General features: G+C 40.6%; 1 protein-coding gene across 1 annotated transcript in view; it reads right to left on the minus strand.

Annotated features, from left to right (window-relative positions):
* The window catches only part of ARID5B (AT-rich interaction domain 5B), a 102981-nt gene that overhangs the window by 27659 nt on the left and 60861 nt on the right, over positions 1-14461 (minus strand). Inside the window, exons 3-5 of the mRNA XM_008933646.3 lie at positions 8713-8825; positions 2553-2763; positions 181-233 (exon numbers count right to left, since the gene is read on the minus strand). Coding sequence (XP_008931894.1) covers positions 181-233; positions 2553-2763; positions 8713-8825 — 377 coding nt within the window. The remainder of the gene's footprint in view (positions 1-180; positions 234-2552; positions 2764-8712; positions 8826-14461) is intronic.

Consider the following 14461-nt stretch of genomic DNA (forward strand, 5'->3'; position numbering starts at 1 on the left):
GTTTACAATTTTGCCAAACCTGGAACTAATTGGGACTGTTTCCAAAAATGGTCCAGTAAACCCACAATGTGTACAGCTAGCCTAAAATGCAGCAAATGATTGTTTGCTTTTACATTTTTTTTTCTAACAGGGAAAAGTTAGATTGCACAATTATTTCATTTAAGTTACTTAAACACTTACTGTTTCATATCCTCCCAGTTTTTGAGCAGCTTGAAACATAGTCCAAAGGTTAACTGTTAGAGGGACAATAAGTATTTAGATAAGCATTGCATTAGCCAACATATTTCAAAGAAATGTAAATTAAACAGTTAAAAAAAAATAGAGAAAAAAAAAAAGCTCCCGTGAAACATTTTCAAAAGAGGTATTTACATAATCTGAAGAGTAAATATTAGCCCATACTATATATATTTTTAATTACATATAAGAGAACACACTTATAGATTCCTTAACAGGACTGGAAAAATACACTAAGACAAAGGTAATGGGCTCATTTGACTTTGCTGATAAGAGGCACAGTATAATGACTGTAGCATGTTTCCACAACCTTGCTAATAAAAGTTACTCATTGGGAAGAATGTTGCTTTTAATTATTTGTTTAATACTGATTTCATTAGCAAGCAAGCATGAGCCACACACTGGCTCACAGAGAAAGCCTATCGATTAGACAACAATATCCAATATTTACTGCGGCTCCAGATAATGGTCTCCATAATCAATGAACAATAAGCTGCGTTCTAACGGGTCCCGTGTGAATGAACCCAGATGGAGCACAAATGAGCATTACCATAATAATTATGCTGTGGCTTGTTGTGCCTTGCCCATGGCTGTGGGGTCGGAGGCACAGAGGCAACTCAGTTCAAAAGATGTGTTGGGAGACAGTTGTTACTTCCTGCAGAACTCCCCTCCCCCAGTGTGCTTTTCATCCTGTCTGTGGGGTCACTGCTTGCTGCTGGTGTCTCACTTTTATTTTATTTTATTTTTATTTTTATTTTTTTTAATTGTTACAAGAAAAATTGATGTCAGCCCTATGAAAGGTGTATGCGTGATTCCACCAACAAACACTGATTCCCCACGGACACGCCGCAAATACTCCAGGTCAGCAATAATGCTGTGGACCACGGAGGATGGGATCTCTTTCTCCACGGGGGGATGCTCTGTTGCAGAGTACACACTGTCTCTTTCCACTAAGCTATTTATATTGGCAATGTTTGCACAAGTCTTGCTGGACAAATACAGAGCCCCATCCTGCAAACATTTCTGCTCTTCTCAGTATACTTACTCTTGGTATTTAAGTATTTGCTGGATCAGGCCCCTAATTTATAATGAATGTCAGGCAAGTCTCAGTATATTTCAGCTAAATGTTAGCAGAGGGTCCTAACCTCGGTGGGGAATTTTAGAAATAATACTTTAGCTTGTCTTTCAAGCTCACCCTGTCTCCATTCTTGAGGGAGTGCAGAATAAAATGGGGAGGGGGGGGAAAGAAATCATTTCTTCAACACAAAACGTTCTGAAAGCCTCATTGAACCTTGTACTGTTTCAAAGCTATTGAGAGCTTTGCTTAGGCCTTGATTTAATCTGAATCAATGCATAATGCAACGAGGTTGTTCATAGTACATTAATTTTACTTCCATTTCAAGCAGCCAGTTTTCAGACAAACACTGTAATCATTTGGAGTTATATAAGTTTATAATGGCTGCTGGAGGCCTGTTGCAATCAGTGCCAATTGCTATTAGGTATGTAAATTGTTATGTAAAACATACAGGTTTGACATTCTTCATCAAAATAACACATGGTTTTAATCTGGAGATAAATTAGAGTAAATAATATTTCAATCCATGGCGTTTTCCCTTTAAGGAAATAAAGTACCATTCAATCTATAGATAAGGAGGAAAAATACCCCCATTTACAGCTTTTGTTGGAAACTGTGAAAGATCTACATTGTGCCGCAATATTTATGCAAAATTGGGTTACAACTGTATCTTCTCCACCTACAATTGTTTTACAGATTGTGGCACTACAAACTGTACACGTCAAAGCAATTCTAAACACTGCATTCTGTATTAAACAGATACAGTCTGGTTTTATATTCTCCAAAGTCAGTAATTTATTAACTATAAACACATTCTGGGGTTTAAGAATATGATCCCTTTTGTGCCTTTCTTGACCACCTTTAAATATCTTCCTTTAATATTTGTCCTTTCATAAAGAACATCTGGGCACAATAAAGATACGTCATATTATTAACTCAGAAGAAAGGCATTACAGACGCTGCAGATTTACAAAACAGAAAACTATAGAGTTTTCAACATGCCTATTTCTAGTCATAATCAGCGGATTTAAACCTATAAATATCCGGCAGCAACTACCCCAGAAGGAAGAGATGCAAATCTAGGCATAAGACAGTGAAATGCCTGGACTGGAAAACGTGTAGATATAAATATGGTCCCCCCCAACCGTAAGGCTTTAAAATAGGCGACGTGTGCAAATACTTTCTCCAGAGAAGCCAAACCATTCTAAAATGTCAACAAGAAAGTGAGAAAAAGGATACTTACTCTGCTTAAAACCTAAATAGGGTATTCGTTCAATTGGTGTTTTCCTTTCTTTCATGTATTTATAAAGAGCCACAAGGAAAGCCTGCTCATCAGCTCTGCATTCTTCACCTACGGCAATCTTTGATTTATCCTCACTTGAGCCTTTCTTACAGTTGTTGTTGTTGTTGTTACTCTTGGGTTTGGGCAAAGCTGACTTAGCCTCACATTTTACCTGGGAAAAGAAAAGATGTCATATCAGATCTGGGTAAACTTTAATTTTCACTTAAGGAATAAATACCCTCTCCTAGCAGAATGAATTGTTGAAAAAATGAAGGCCAAACCATGTGACTGTCTTTGAGGGGAAACAAAGGAAGCTATTTATAGAGCTAAATGTCTTGTTCTGAATCTTAGTCACAACATTTTTAAATAGCCACATCTTTAAATCATTATAACTCATTGGTAATGCTCTCCAGATCTGCATTTTTATGACTATACATTGCTATGTCACAGACAGCTTCCATCTCTCACATACACTTGCCATTAGCAAGTCTAATAATAAACTTCGTTCCAGGATTGACACTGAGTATCGTCAACTCCCATAGACAACCCTTGGAGCTGAGGGTGCTCAGCCCCTTCCAGGAATGCTCAGCAGCCAGCTCTGAAACGACACATTTTTCTCTCCTTTGGCCCACCAAAACAGATGCAAACCTTAGCAAGCCTTACCCAGGCAGAGCTCTCAGCACACGAGCGGAGGTTCTGCTGTAGCATGGACTCAAGTCACGTGGATTGGGGCATCAGCTTAAACTTGAGCACAGCCCTAAGTCTTTAGCAGAAGGGAAAGGCTGATAGCTGGAGCCTGTCCTGGTAGACACCGGGAGCCCCAAAGCACACGAGTCCCAGAGCTTCAGGTTTCCCACTGGCCTGCCCAGCAGATGTATGCCAGTCAGGAAATCAATAAATTGGAACCACTTTACCTCTTATCAGTATTCAAATATGGAGAAAAATATCCAGTGAGACTGCCTTAATCCTGCAGTCCCTCCTGAAGATAATCCTCTCACTGAATCAAGCAAATTATAAGTCAAGCATTCACTTGATGTGTGTATACAAAAAAAATAAAAAGAGCAATCTTGCAAACTGATGTGTAAAAGCTCTGCGTGATCAAGACATTGGGACCATGCAATCAATACATTTCCAGTGAAATACTGGAAGTCCTCTAATACAAGATAGTGGATTTGCACTGCCCCTTCAAGGCTTTTGAGCACTGTCAGGGGCCTTCTGGCAGTTCCATACCCCATCCAAGACACATCCTTTGTGCTCCCAGAGGGAGCAGGGAGACTGTAAGAGCCAGTATTTCGTATTTTAGGAGGACAGCTGAGGACAGCAGGGTGTCTTGCTGCACAGGAAAGCAGGAGTTCTCGCTCAAGCAACCAATGGACTCTCCTTCAGAACTGTCAGTTCTAAATCAGGTGCTTCCTAGGCACTTTTGACATTTTGGAAACAACTGCTGTGTAAAGCATTACATATGTGCTTGTAAACAAACAACAAACATATCATTGGAAAGACCATGATACACTCATTTCATCTTAATAAAGCTACCCTGCATTTCAGGTTCAGGGAAAGCAACATCTTTATACTCCACTAGACATTAACTTTGCAGAAAGCTCTGACTTGAGGTTATCCACCTCCATAGTTTTCCGCAGATGGTGGACAAAGCAGTGGTAGCTCCCAACCAGACAGGACAAGTGGTCACAGTCTTCCATGGTAGTTGATGCTGCTGAAAAACCTCTATGTTGGTCACTGCAGGGTACAGGCTCACTCCTCCCAGGCAATGCAGCAGGGACTGGGAAATGGACTTCTTATGGGATTTTTCCTGATCACTTGCTGCTGCAATATGTCCACTGTACTGCTTGATATTCTCCAGCAGCATGGTTAAAAAAGATACTGTCTTCCTATGGCACGAGACACCATGCTTTGCCTTTTAGCAATAGATATGCTTGTTGATTAAACTTCTGTAAAGACCCTGGGTTTCATCCAAAACTCAATGGAGCTAACGGGATTTTTATCCTTTTAAATGAACTTTGGATTTCCTCATCCACTGTTCAGGTCAGAGTTGTAATCCCTTGACTTTTTTACTTTGGCTCCTCACAAAAATTATTTAACAGCTTCCTCTTATAAAGTTTAGATTACATTGTCATAAGTTTCAATGCTTCTCCAAAGACTGGTTAGCACTCCCAATATGAACTCATGACTTCAACAACTCTAGGATTTTCAACTTGAGCTGTAAATTTGGAACAAATTCACTGGACCTGGGAACATTTATTCAGTTTTGTTACCTGCTTGCTTGGATTTTCTTCTTCAAACTGGACAACTCAGAACTACGTTTGCAAAGACAACCTGGGCACGAACACAAACTGAAATCCAAGCTCACTGCTGTGCAAGCAAACTAATGACAAGGGATGAAGGGAAACAAATTAAATAATATTAAGAAACCCACCAGTAGTGAGAAAAACCTCTGGTACACACAAACTCCCTCTCTCCTGTCTACAGAGAAGTGAGGTCAAAGCACCTGTGGAAGTCAGAGGTGCCAAAATGCAATGGATGGACTCCAAGCAGTGTCAGGTTCAATGAAGCGTTGATGAAGGCTGCAGTGCTTCATCCACTTGGTGTTTGAGGCCCAGTGCTGCATCTCTGGGGGTGTCCAGAGATGGGCTCTGGAACATGTGACCACCTCCGGCCATGTGTTCCCTCAGAGGCGGATCATCCATGACTAAATGACCAGTGAACACTCAAGGGTACACCTGTGTGTTTGTCTTCTCCTGCCAGAGGTCACACACAACACAGACCACTACCTGCATTTTACAGTTTCAATCAGATAATGGCTGAGGCGCTCAGAATAAATCTCCACGTCTGAGAGCATTCCAGGCCACCTATGGCCACAGGAAAAGCATATCCTGGCGACTTTTAAACTAATCTCCTAGATCTTGCTGTCCAAATGAAGCGAGAGATTTACTTCAGCATTTGCACTAGGAGACGAAATGAGTAGATTCATTTGGGGAAAACTTCCATGTTTAACAAGTTAATCCTTTCAGTTCTTCAAAATGGTCAGATCAGCCAGTTTTAAAAAGCCTTAGAATGCATTTCTGCACACTTTGAATGGGAACACTCTTTGGGAGGATGAAGCAGGCACAATGAGGGTCACGTTGGAGTCTGCAAGTCCCAAAAGCCTGTCCAGCACTGATGACACGTGAAGGAGTGAAGTACAAAAGCCTCCAAAGTCCTGGGAATGTTTTGTGAGAAGAGCTTGATATATCCTTCTCCAGGAGAGCTGATCCTGCCTGAGTAGACGGTCTTGTATTCTCTTCCCAGCCTAGGAGGACACTCCCCTGGGATCTTCCCCGGAAGTACTGAAATGGATGCAGCGACTAACAAGAAGTGGTACATGAAAGACCCGCTTTCCCTGGCAGCACCTGCAGGTCCAGGACCACATTGACTGTCCCGCTATCACTCTATTTTTAACAAGCCACCTACAGTGGAACTAACTCAGAGCTGCTCCTACCCAACCAGATGCTTTTCCATGTCAGGTAACTGTAAAATCCTACAAAACAATCTGCTGATGGTTCAGGGCAAACACGCCTAATGAGAACTATGTTGTAAGGATGTACAAAGCTTTCTAGTCACTGGCAGCTGAGAACGTGAAATTCAGCAAGTCATTACAACCGTGCAGCTTGAATTGGTCTTGACAGGCTTAAATCCACAGAATTCAGAATGCCACTTCCGTTGTTTCCTGACTCAAACCATAGAGCCACTGCGACTCTGTCAGAGATGTTGCCCTGCCACTGGGAAGTGAGGCTGCTGTCAGACACTGAGGGACATGATCTGAGAATGCAAGCAGCACAACTTCTGCTCTAAAGGGATTTCAGCTGGAACAGGAGTATGGCCAGGACCACGGCCAAAACGCTTCAGCGTCTGACACAAGCGGATTTGTCCTGTTTACACCAGCAGTGTCCAACCCTGCTCTCCACGGACCCATTGTCAGCATTAGTTGGAGATGGAGCACTGACAGGAGGATAATAAACAGAAGAGTCCAACATGGAGCTTCAGATGATGACTTAACATCCCAACTGTTCCCAACAATGAGAAGACAGTAGGTGGGTCTCTGTTCACCCCCCTTCCCCAAATACACTTCCCCTCCTTCCCCAGTAACCCAGAGGCAGGGTCTGTGTGAAGTGCAGTACAACTGCTGTAGAGGGTTTGATTCGCTGTCCTCCTCTTATAAAAGTATATCCACAGCCCTGAGACACAGATGGATGTGAAGAGCCACAGTGAAGTCAGCGTGACTACATGCAAGAACATTATATCATGAGCATGTCTGTTATTTATAATGAAATTAAGCTGGCCAAGATAATTAATGTTATTAATATCTGCACAATGATGAGCACAGTATGACTAGATAAATAGGCGGAATTACTTCTGATCTGAAATATCCTCCCATCTGACTAGTCGGGTGAACCCAAATATAAACAGAGAGGATAAACAATTTGGTATGAAGTGTTACTGTAGTTTTTAATTATCTAGTACCTATATATCAGGTGCTGAAGAGGCAGAACTACTTGTGCTACAGTACAGGGTGCTTTGACAAGACGGTCCACGCCGCAGTTCACTGGTAATATTTCAACATGAAAAATGTCTTGGGGGAAGGGGACTTGAGGCAAATTGAGACATTTTCACACTGCCAATTTTACATGTTCTTTCACAGAGAAAACATTCAGACAAACTATAGTATCTGGCAGGACCCCGCAACTCAACACACCAGGCTCCATCATCTCTTACCATGCCTGTCTAATACGATAGTACAGACTCCAACTGAGCACAATAGGGCACAACAGGAAGAGAAACAGTGACTTAAGGGCAGAGCTTCATCATGAACTTCAGCCTCTTTTATCGTCATCAACAGAAAGCACAATTTTAACTGAACTCCTAGGGGGGAGGAGGAGGTGGAATTTAATTTGCCTTCCTATGAGAAACTGAGAGCAGAACACTTCCACTTGACCTCTTTAACCTCCTAATCTCCCAGGACATTCACTGTGTACAACAATACCAACGCAAATGGGTCTATACATTCACTGTATTTCCTAAAGAGATGGTCACAACAATGGAAACGTTTTTCAGATACACATCCATCTAATTTATTGAAACAGATTTGGCAGGAGTTGGCGTAAAAATTCAGTATATGCAAACCTCTGCAGCTGTCTAGCTCAGAGTGACAAAGTTCTGCCTCAGATAAAAATCAAGTAGTGCTCTAAGTAATTTTCCATCTTTGCATCTCAGAGTTTCAAATTAAATCATCTTGAAAGGAGCCATTTGTGTTGCCTTTTTTTTTAAGAGAAAACCAAATTCCTATTTAAAACCACTCAGACAACATAGAAAATAGGATGCAATTTACACTACAGAAGCTTCATTTTAAAATATTTTAAGGAAAAGACACAAAACCATAAATATCTAAAAGATTAAGTGTATAAACACAAATCAATGATCCAATTTTTACTTGCAGTATGAGCTAAGCACATACAGAAGACTCTGTAAGAGCATGCACTATTCAACAAACCCTGGAACACGCAGCTCAGCACTAAGTACTAAGGAAACAGCCCAGATTTTTTTTTTAAGCTTTTGTACTGAGTTTCTGCCTTTATCTTTTTTATTTTTTTTTTCTAATTTAAAAATGTCAAGATCTCAACATCAGGGTAATGTCGCTTGTGTGTGCTTCTTAGAAACCATTACCGAAGCAGCTCTTGTTTCATAGTCTGTTTATCTTCAAACTTATATTTAGAAGTACATTGTAACACAGTGAGCTGCTCCCAGGTTTATTTTTAATTCAAAGATAATGTCACAAACTATGTTTGTGTGTCACAGAATGTGAAAACTAACACTAGATGCCAAGAAAGCTTAAGCATTACCAGTTACCAACAAGCTGATAGCATTAGGTTGTTAGGTGACTATAGTTGTTGGTAATTTTGAACACAGGCATGATTAAGTGAAAAATAAAACTATTGAAAAAATTACATTTATCATCCCCAAGAAAATAAGTGACACTCTAAATTTGAAACAGCACGCTGGGAAACAAAGGCAGGGTTGTACCTAAAAAAGGAGAGTGCACTGAAAAGAGTATTATTAAGTGATTTACCTTGGCAACAGCTTTGCTTTCAGAATTATTGTTGGAATCCTTAATGCCATTTAATGAATCTCTTCTCTGTGGGCATGGCTTCTTTTTGCGCGGTCTGCCTTTAAGATTTGGCGCTGAAAATTAATGGAGAACAATTTGAGCACATTGTCTTATCCTGGATTCTTAACAGCTGAAAGCATAATAAATAATTCCACTACAATCAGTCACAGAAATGTATACATCTGTCTACAGTAAATGCTTATTACAAGATTCCCATCCTCCATGGGTTACATCTTGACACACTATACATTTCTATAGAATATCCCCCAAAGCTAATCTATTCTACTTTCACATAGCTAATTAATATAAAGTCAAACACTGGTCTCCGAAGGACTCGGAGAGAAAGCACAAATATTCCTCCATGGTACAAAAAAGAACAAAATTGAATATTAATGGGTAACCTTGCATTAATCACCCTGCTGCCTTTATTATCTCTAATCTTCAAGCAAGAGTACTAACTACTATTTCCAACTTTGGGAAACATCTGGCTTTGGAAACGTTCTGAAATATTGAAATTCCTCACAGCTCCAAGAAATGTTTATATATCCTGTCATTCTTGTCAAAGTTCTTCTGAAAAAGTTTAAGAAAAAAAAAAAATTACTCCTGAGTCCTGAAATGGATCAAAAAACCCCTTAACAACTAGTTCTGGAAGTTGACAAGTACTGAAATAAGTGATTGATTGTTTCATAAGGGTTACATACCACACATACAAATTAACATGAATCACTTTCAGTTTTGTCCAATTCTTAAGATAAAACAGCTCTGAAATAACACAGTGACTAAATCCTAACTGTGCTGAGCCATATAAAGAATGGGATATGGATCATCATAAAAAATATCACACTCATCTTTCAATAGTAGTATTACAATATAAATTATGATCATATATAGAAATAAGAGATGAAGCAGATGTTTGCTCATTATTATGTGTCCTCTCTGCTTTCAGATTTAAAAATCAGCCTCTGACTACTATGGCAACATTTAAAATGATAAACAATCATTAACTAATGACTGTACTGAATAAGATAATTTTCTTTAAACCTTTAATTTCTAGGTAACCATTGTTTTCATTACTTAAAGGGATGATTAGAACAATGTCAGAAATCTAAACATCACAAACCTCTTGAGTGTCTTCTAATTGTTTTTAATCTTACATTTGTCACACAGCAAGCCAGTGGTTTCGGGACATTTTACATTTTAATTAGTTTGCAAACACAATACAGGGTGCTAATTTGATTTTATAGTTTGAGTAACACTCTCATATTTGGTCTGTTCAGAGAAAGAGAAAAGCTGCAGGTTTAAAATCAAAAGTCACATCCTTTTTCTTCCTCCAACACAGGCACATAGTAAAAAAAAATAATATATATATGTGTGTGTGTGTGTGTATATATATATATATATGTAAGTGCATATGGGTGTAAGTCCATATTTGTGTCTATCTAAAAATATGTTTATCTCCCTTTAGAAATATCTCCATCTATCTCCAGCGAAGCACATTCTGCTTATTGAAAAGTACTGCAGAAAGCAATTCTGAAATTGTCATCTGAGGCTAACATGCAAAATCAAACAAAGAGAGAAAGAAATTATTACCCATTCCAGTCGACAAACATCTGCCTGATTTATATCTGTACTCATGAATGCTACAGCATGTGACTGCACACTACGTCGCTGGGAGTCTCGACTTGGTGTGGATGTCAGCCTTACACAAAATGAACACTCAGAGTATTTGCTCTGTGCTTCCAAGTCCCCTCCCCCAGCCACTCTATTACTCATATAAACAGAGATGAGCGGCTCTGCGGGAGCGTGGGATGAGCTCCGAGGATCCAGCGTCAGCTGCCAGACTGCCAGCCCCGGCCACGCCACCCAGCCTTATTCATAAACCCCGCTCAGCCTTTGGTGTATTCCTGGTGCCTGTTTGTTTTTTGGCACATGACCTGGATGGGATGGACAGATCCCGAACCACCGTCTGTGCCAGCAGTTGCATCTTCTTTAAGCAGATACTGAAGAGAACAGTAACGTTCCCTGAGTTTCCTACACCCCGGCCCACAATGTTGAAAGATCGACCTTCGAATGAATGGATCCCCAGGTCTGGCCCAACACATGGCAGAAGCGGGATGTGGCTGAGCAAACATCAAATATACTTGCATATCAATTACTTGTCCTTTCTTTCTTTCTTTCTTTTCTTTCTCTTTAATGAATAAAGAAACTAGTTCAAGGCTCAATGTTTTCCAAACATACCTGTTATCCTGAGTTTTGGCACTCTACTCTGTATCACACTATAAAGCACTGCTAATGTTTTGCTAACAGCTTTAAAAGCAAGAAGGCATTTGTTTCTAAATTCCAGGTATATTGAGCTTGCATATAAACACTGTTTGAATTGGAGCCTTCCACAGCAGAACTGGCACAAACCCACTATGAAATGGGGTATTTGCATTCTCCCCATGGCTCAGGAGTTGCAGTAGGGAAGGTCTGCGCAGCACATACGAGGACCATCCCACATGCCCCATGGTATGACTTTAAATCACCTGAAGCCCTTCCAGATCTGACACACAATTAACAAGAAAGCAGCAATAGGAATTAATACCAGAAGAGAAGGTCCTTGCATCTAGTATCTACTCTGTAGAAGAAAACATTTGACATAGTTCCAGTCACACTTGAAACTAAGCTATTAATATTTGCTCCCTAAATCATTATAAATAAATGCATTATTTGAAGATTATTGCATTTCAGTGACATCCATTTTGTTCTCTAGAAAATATGACTAGGACTGAAGAAATCATTTACAAGTCACATACGTGTTTCAATTTTGTCATTTTTTTTGTTTAATTTCTGACATATTCATGAGCACACTGCAAATGTCTTGAATTTGTTATTCATAATTATTTTGAAGCAATTTTACACACATGTTGTGGCTTAGTCTCAGTCAGTTTTCATGATGACATTGTATGCTTAGTATTTACTAGACTGCTAAGTGAGTATCCTATGTTATTTTTCTGTTTTCTGGTGGAGAAAGACTTCTGGCATGACTACCTGAGAATATCTGAAACGATTCAATTTCTTCACATGTTTGTGCATATGGCTTTCAAAATCATTTTCTGAAAGCATTTGTGGCAGTGAGACCTGATAACTTGCACATTTCCAGAAGGTGAGAACATAAGCAAAGCAAATTAAAGTACAAAATGAATACATAAGTACAGAAGAAAGTTTGCATTTATTTGCCACCTCTTCAGTCTGAGTGCCTGTAACAGGAGTATGAGAGACACAGGACAGTACCAGTTAAAAAACTTCCTTTCCTGTGCATTTGACAACATGTTTGCCTTTTGCCAAGGTGTGGTGTTTTCCACCCTTGTTTCCTTCTTTTTGCTTCCTATTGTATCTGAAAGAGGGGAAAACTCAGCCACTGAAACATCTACTGGGACCCCTGATGGGCTGCTGGGAACTTGTTTTGCCTCTACTCAGGTGTGATTAAAAGGATCAGTACTAGCATAGCAGAGCTGTCCTGTACACTGAAGTTTTGCTGACTCAAGGAGCCTCTTCTCGGGATCACAGCTCATCCCAAATTTGCTAGTCACCACAAAGGGCATGTTCACTTAGAACCAAGTAAAGCATAAGACATTGCCTTCCCTGTGCTACAGCAATCTAGAGCCCAGCCGGGAAAGCCATTTCACCTGCTGAGTCCTGGCAAACATTTCAGGTACGACCAGGTAAAACACAGCTACTGCAAAATACACAGTACAAGGTAACTCTACTTGAGTCCAGGAGTCCACAGATCATGGCTACAACCCCGTAGTGCCAAAGCACCAGCAATACTCTACGTGTTTTTACTACAAACTGTCACTCCTGAGAGGTTAATGCAAAGCCCATGTCATGCACAGCACAAGGAGTTAGATTATCTGTACACGTAGATTGGCATATCTTTGCTGACTAAAACGTACTCTAGTAAGAAGCTGTCCTGGTGCTCCCAAAGCCTGTTCTTGTGAGCTGCCTACAGACTACAGCAATCAAACAAGGACAGTCCAGAGGCATCTCTGCACAGAAATAAAGACCAGGAATCGCAGAGAAGCTCAGCTCAGCAGCTCTGACTCCCAGAGTAAGAGAGGCACACAGAAAAGAGAGGAGCTCATGGTTAATCTGCTCAAACTAGCTAGATGTTTCCTCAAAGCTAGATGTCCTCTCTGTTCATGAAGCCACGAAACAGCATCATTGCTCAAAAATTACATCTTCCCCTCCAACACTCACATCACTCTGTGCAAACATCAGGATATTTTAGGTGATCAGGACCGGCCAGAAAGAGCAGAAGGCAGCAACCACCCTGCCCACTTACTCTGAAAACTTATAAGGTTGTGGCCACTGCTCTCCTGTCACTACCACCCTCAGTTATTCAACTCTCACATGGGAAAGAGGAGCATTTCTAAATCTCACCACCTACAACAACTCCTGGCTCTGGGTCTAACCCAAGGAAGTCAAGTCCTACGCAGGTGAAAGAGAAGTACCCAAAAATGTGAGCTGCCAAGGTCAGCCATGATTAAACACTACCTATGGTGGAAAAGCATAGGCTGCCAGAAGAAGAGAGCACCTCCACCTGCCACCTTCTTTTCCTGCATCCCCAGGGTGGGGAAGTGATTACTGGGCTTACCCTGTTATCAAGTCAACCTCCCTTGAGCCACATCCATGCCAAGAATGCCACGTACTAGAGGCACAAATAAGTCAAGAGACAATGACTGTGGGTTTGGGGTACCTGACTTTAGCAGGTCAGTTACAGTAAAACTATCTATTTTTTAGGAGTCTGATTATCACTGGAACTCCAGTGAGTTCAACCCTCACAATAACACTGGAGCATATATTTTGGCTAATGCAAAAGATGTGTTGTTATAGGGAGGGTGTTAAAAAAAATAGTGGCCTTCACACAGCTGAGGTCAAGCTATGTTGGCACTCCGTCAAAATCAGTGGTGTAGCCAAGAGTTTTTAATGAGCCTGGAATGCATTACCTCATTTGTCATACCTGGATCACTTACTCATGCTGAGCCCAAAATAACCTTGGACCTTGTTGGCTGCTCAACAAACCATGTAAGTAAACAGTACTGTACTCATGCCTAAAACATGTACCTTTTAATTGCCTGCTCCACATTTCTTACTCTAAAGCACATCTAAGCAACTGTGATGCTCATGATCAAAGTTCTTTCCGTTTCAAGCCTCTCTGACCTGTGTGACCATTTCCTGATATGACTTTTGATTTTGTCTTGCTGATATTCCAGTTTCTCAGAAACACTTCAAAAGTAGGAGAAGAAAAAAAGAGAGAGAGAAAGAGAAAAAAAAAAAGGAAAGGAAGACCATTGCTGTGTTTTGCTGAGGACTGTACCAGGATAGCTGCTAAGCATTGCTAATGCACTTACAACTTGCAGTGCCAACCAGATTCTGGCTGCCTGTTGTTTTCTGTGATCATGTTTCTGTCCTGTGGAAAGCTGAAGGAAGAACAACAGCATTTCTGCCAACTGCAAAAACCAATACAAGAAAAAAAAAATCAACCGAGCTTGTAAAAATGTCCAGGGCCATCAACAAAGAAGAGCCAGCAGAAGATCTGGGTCTACACTGAGGGTGGGCTCACAGAGTCAGGTGAGCTCTAAACACAGAGGTGGGAGTGTACCAGAGGGAAGCAATCACAAACCAGGATTAAGGTGGAGCACTGGAAGTTGCAAGGAGTTGATAAACA

Source organism: Manacus vitellinus, unplaced genomic scaffold (genome assembly GCF_001715985.3).
Source record: "Manacus vitellinus isolate BGI_N305 unplaced genomic scaffold, ASM171598v3 scaffold_80_pilon, whole genome shotgun sequence".
NCBI classification, from domain to species: domain Eukaryota; kingdom Metazoa; phylum Chordata; class Aves; order Passeriformes; family Pipridae; genus Manacus; species Manacus vitellinus.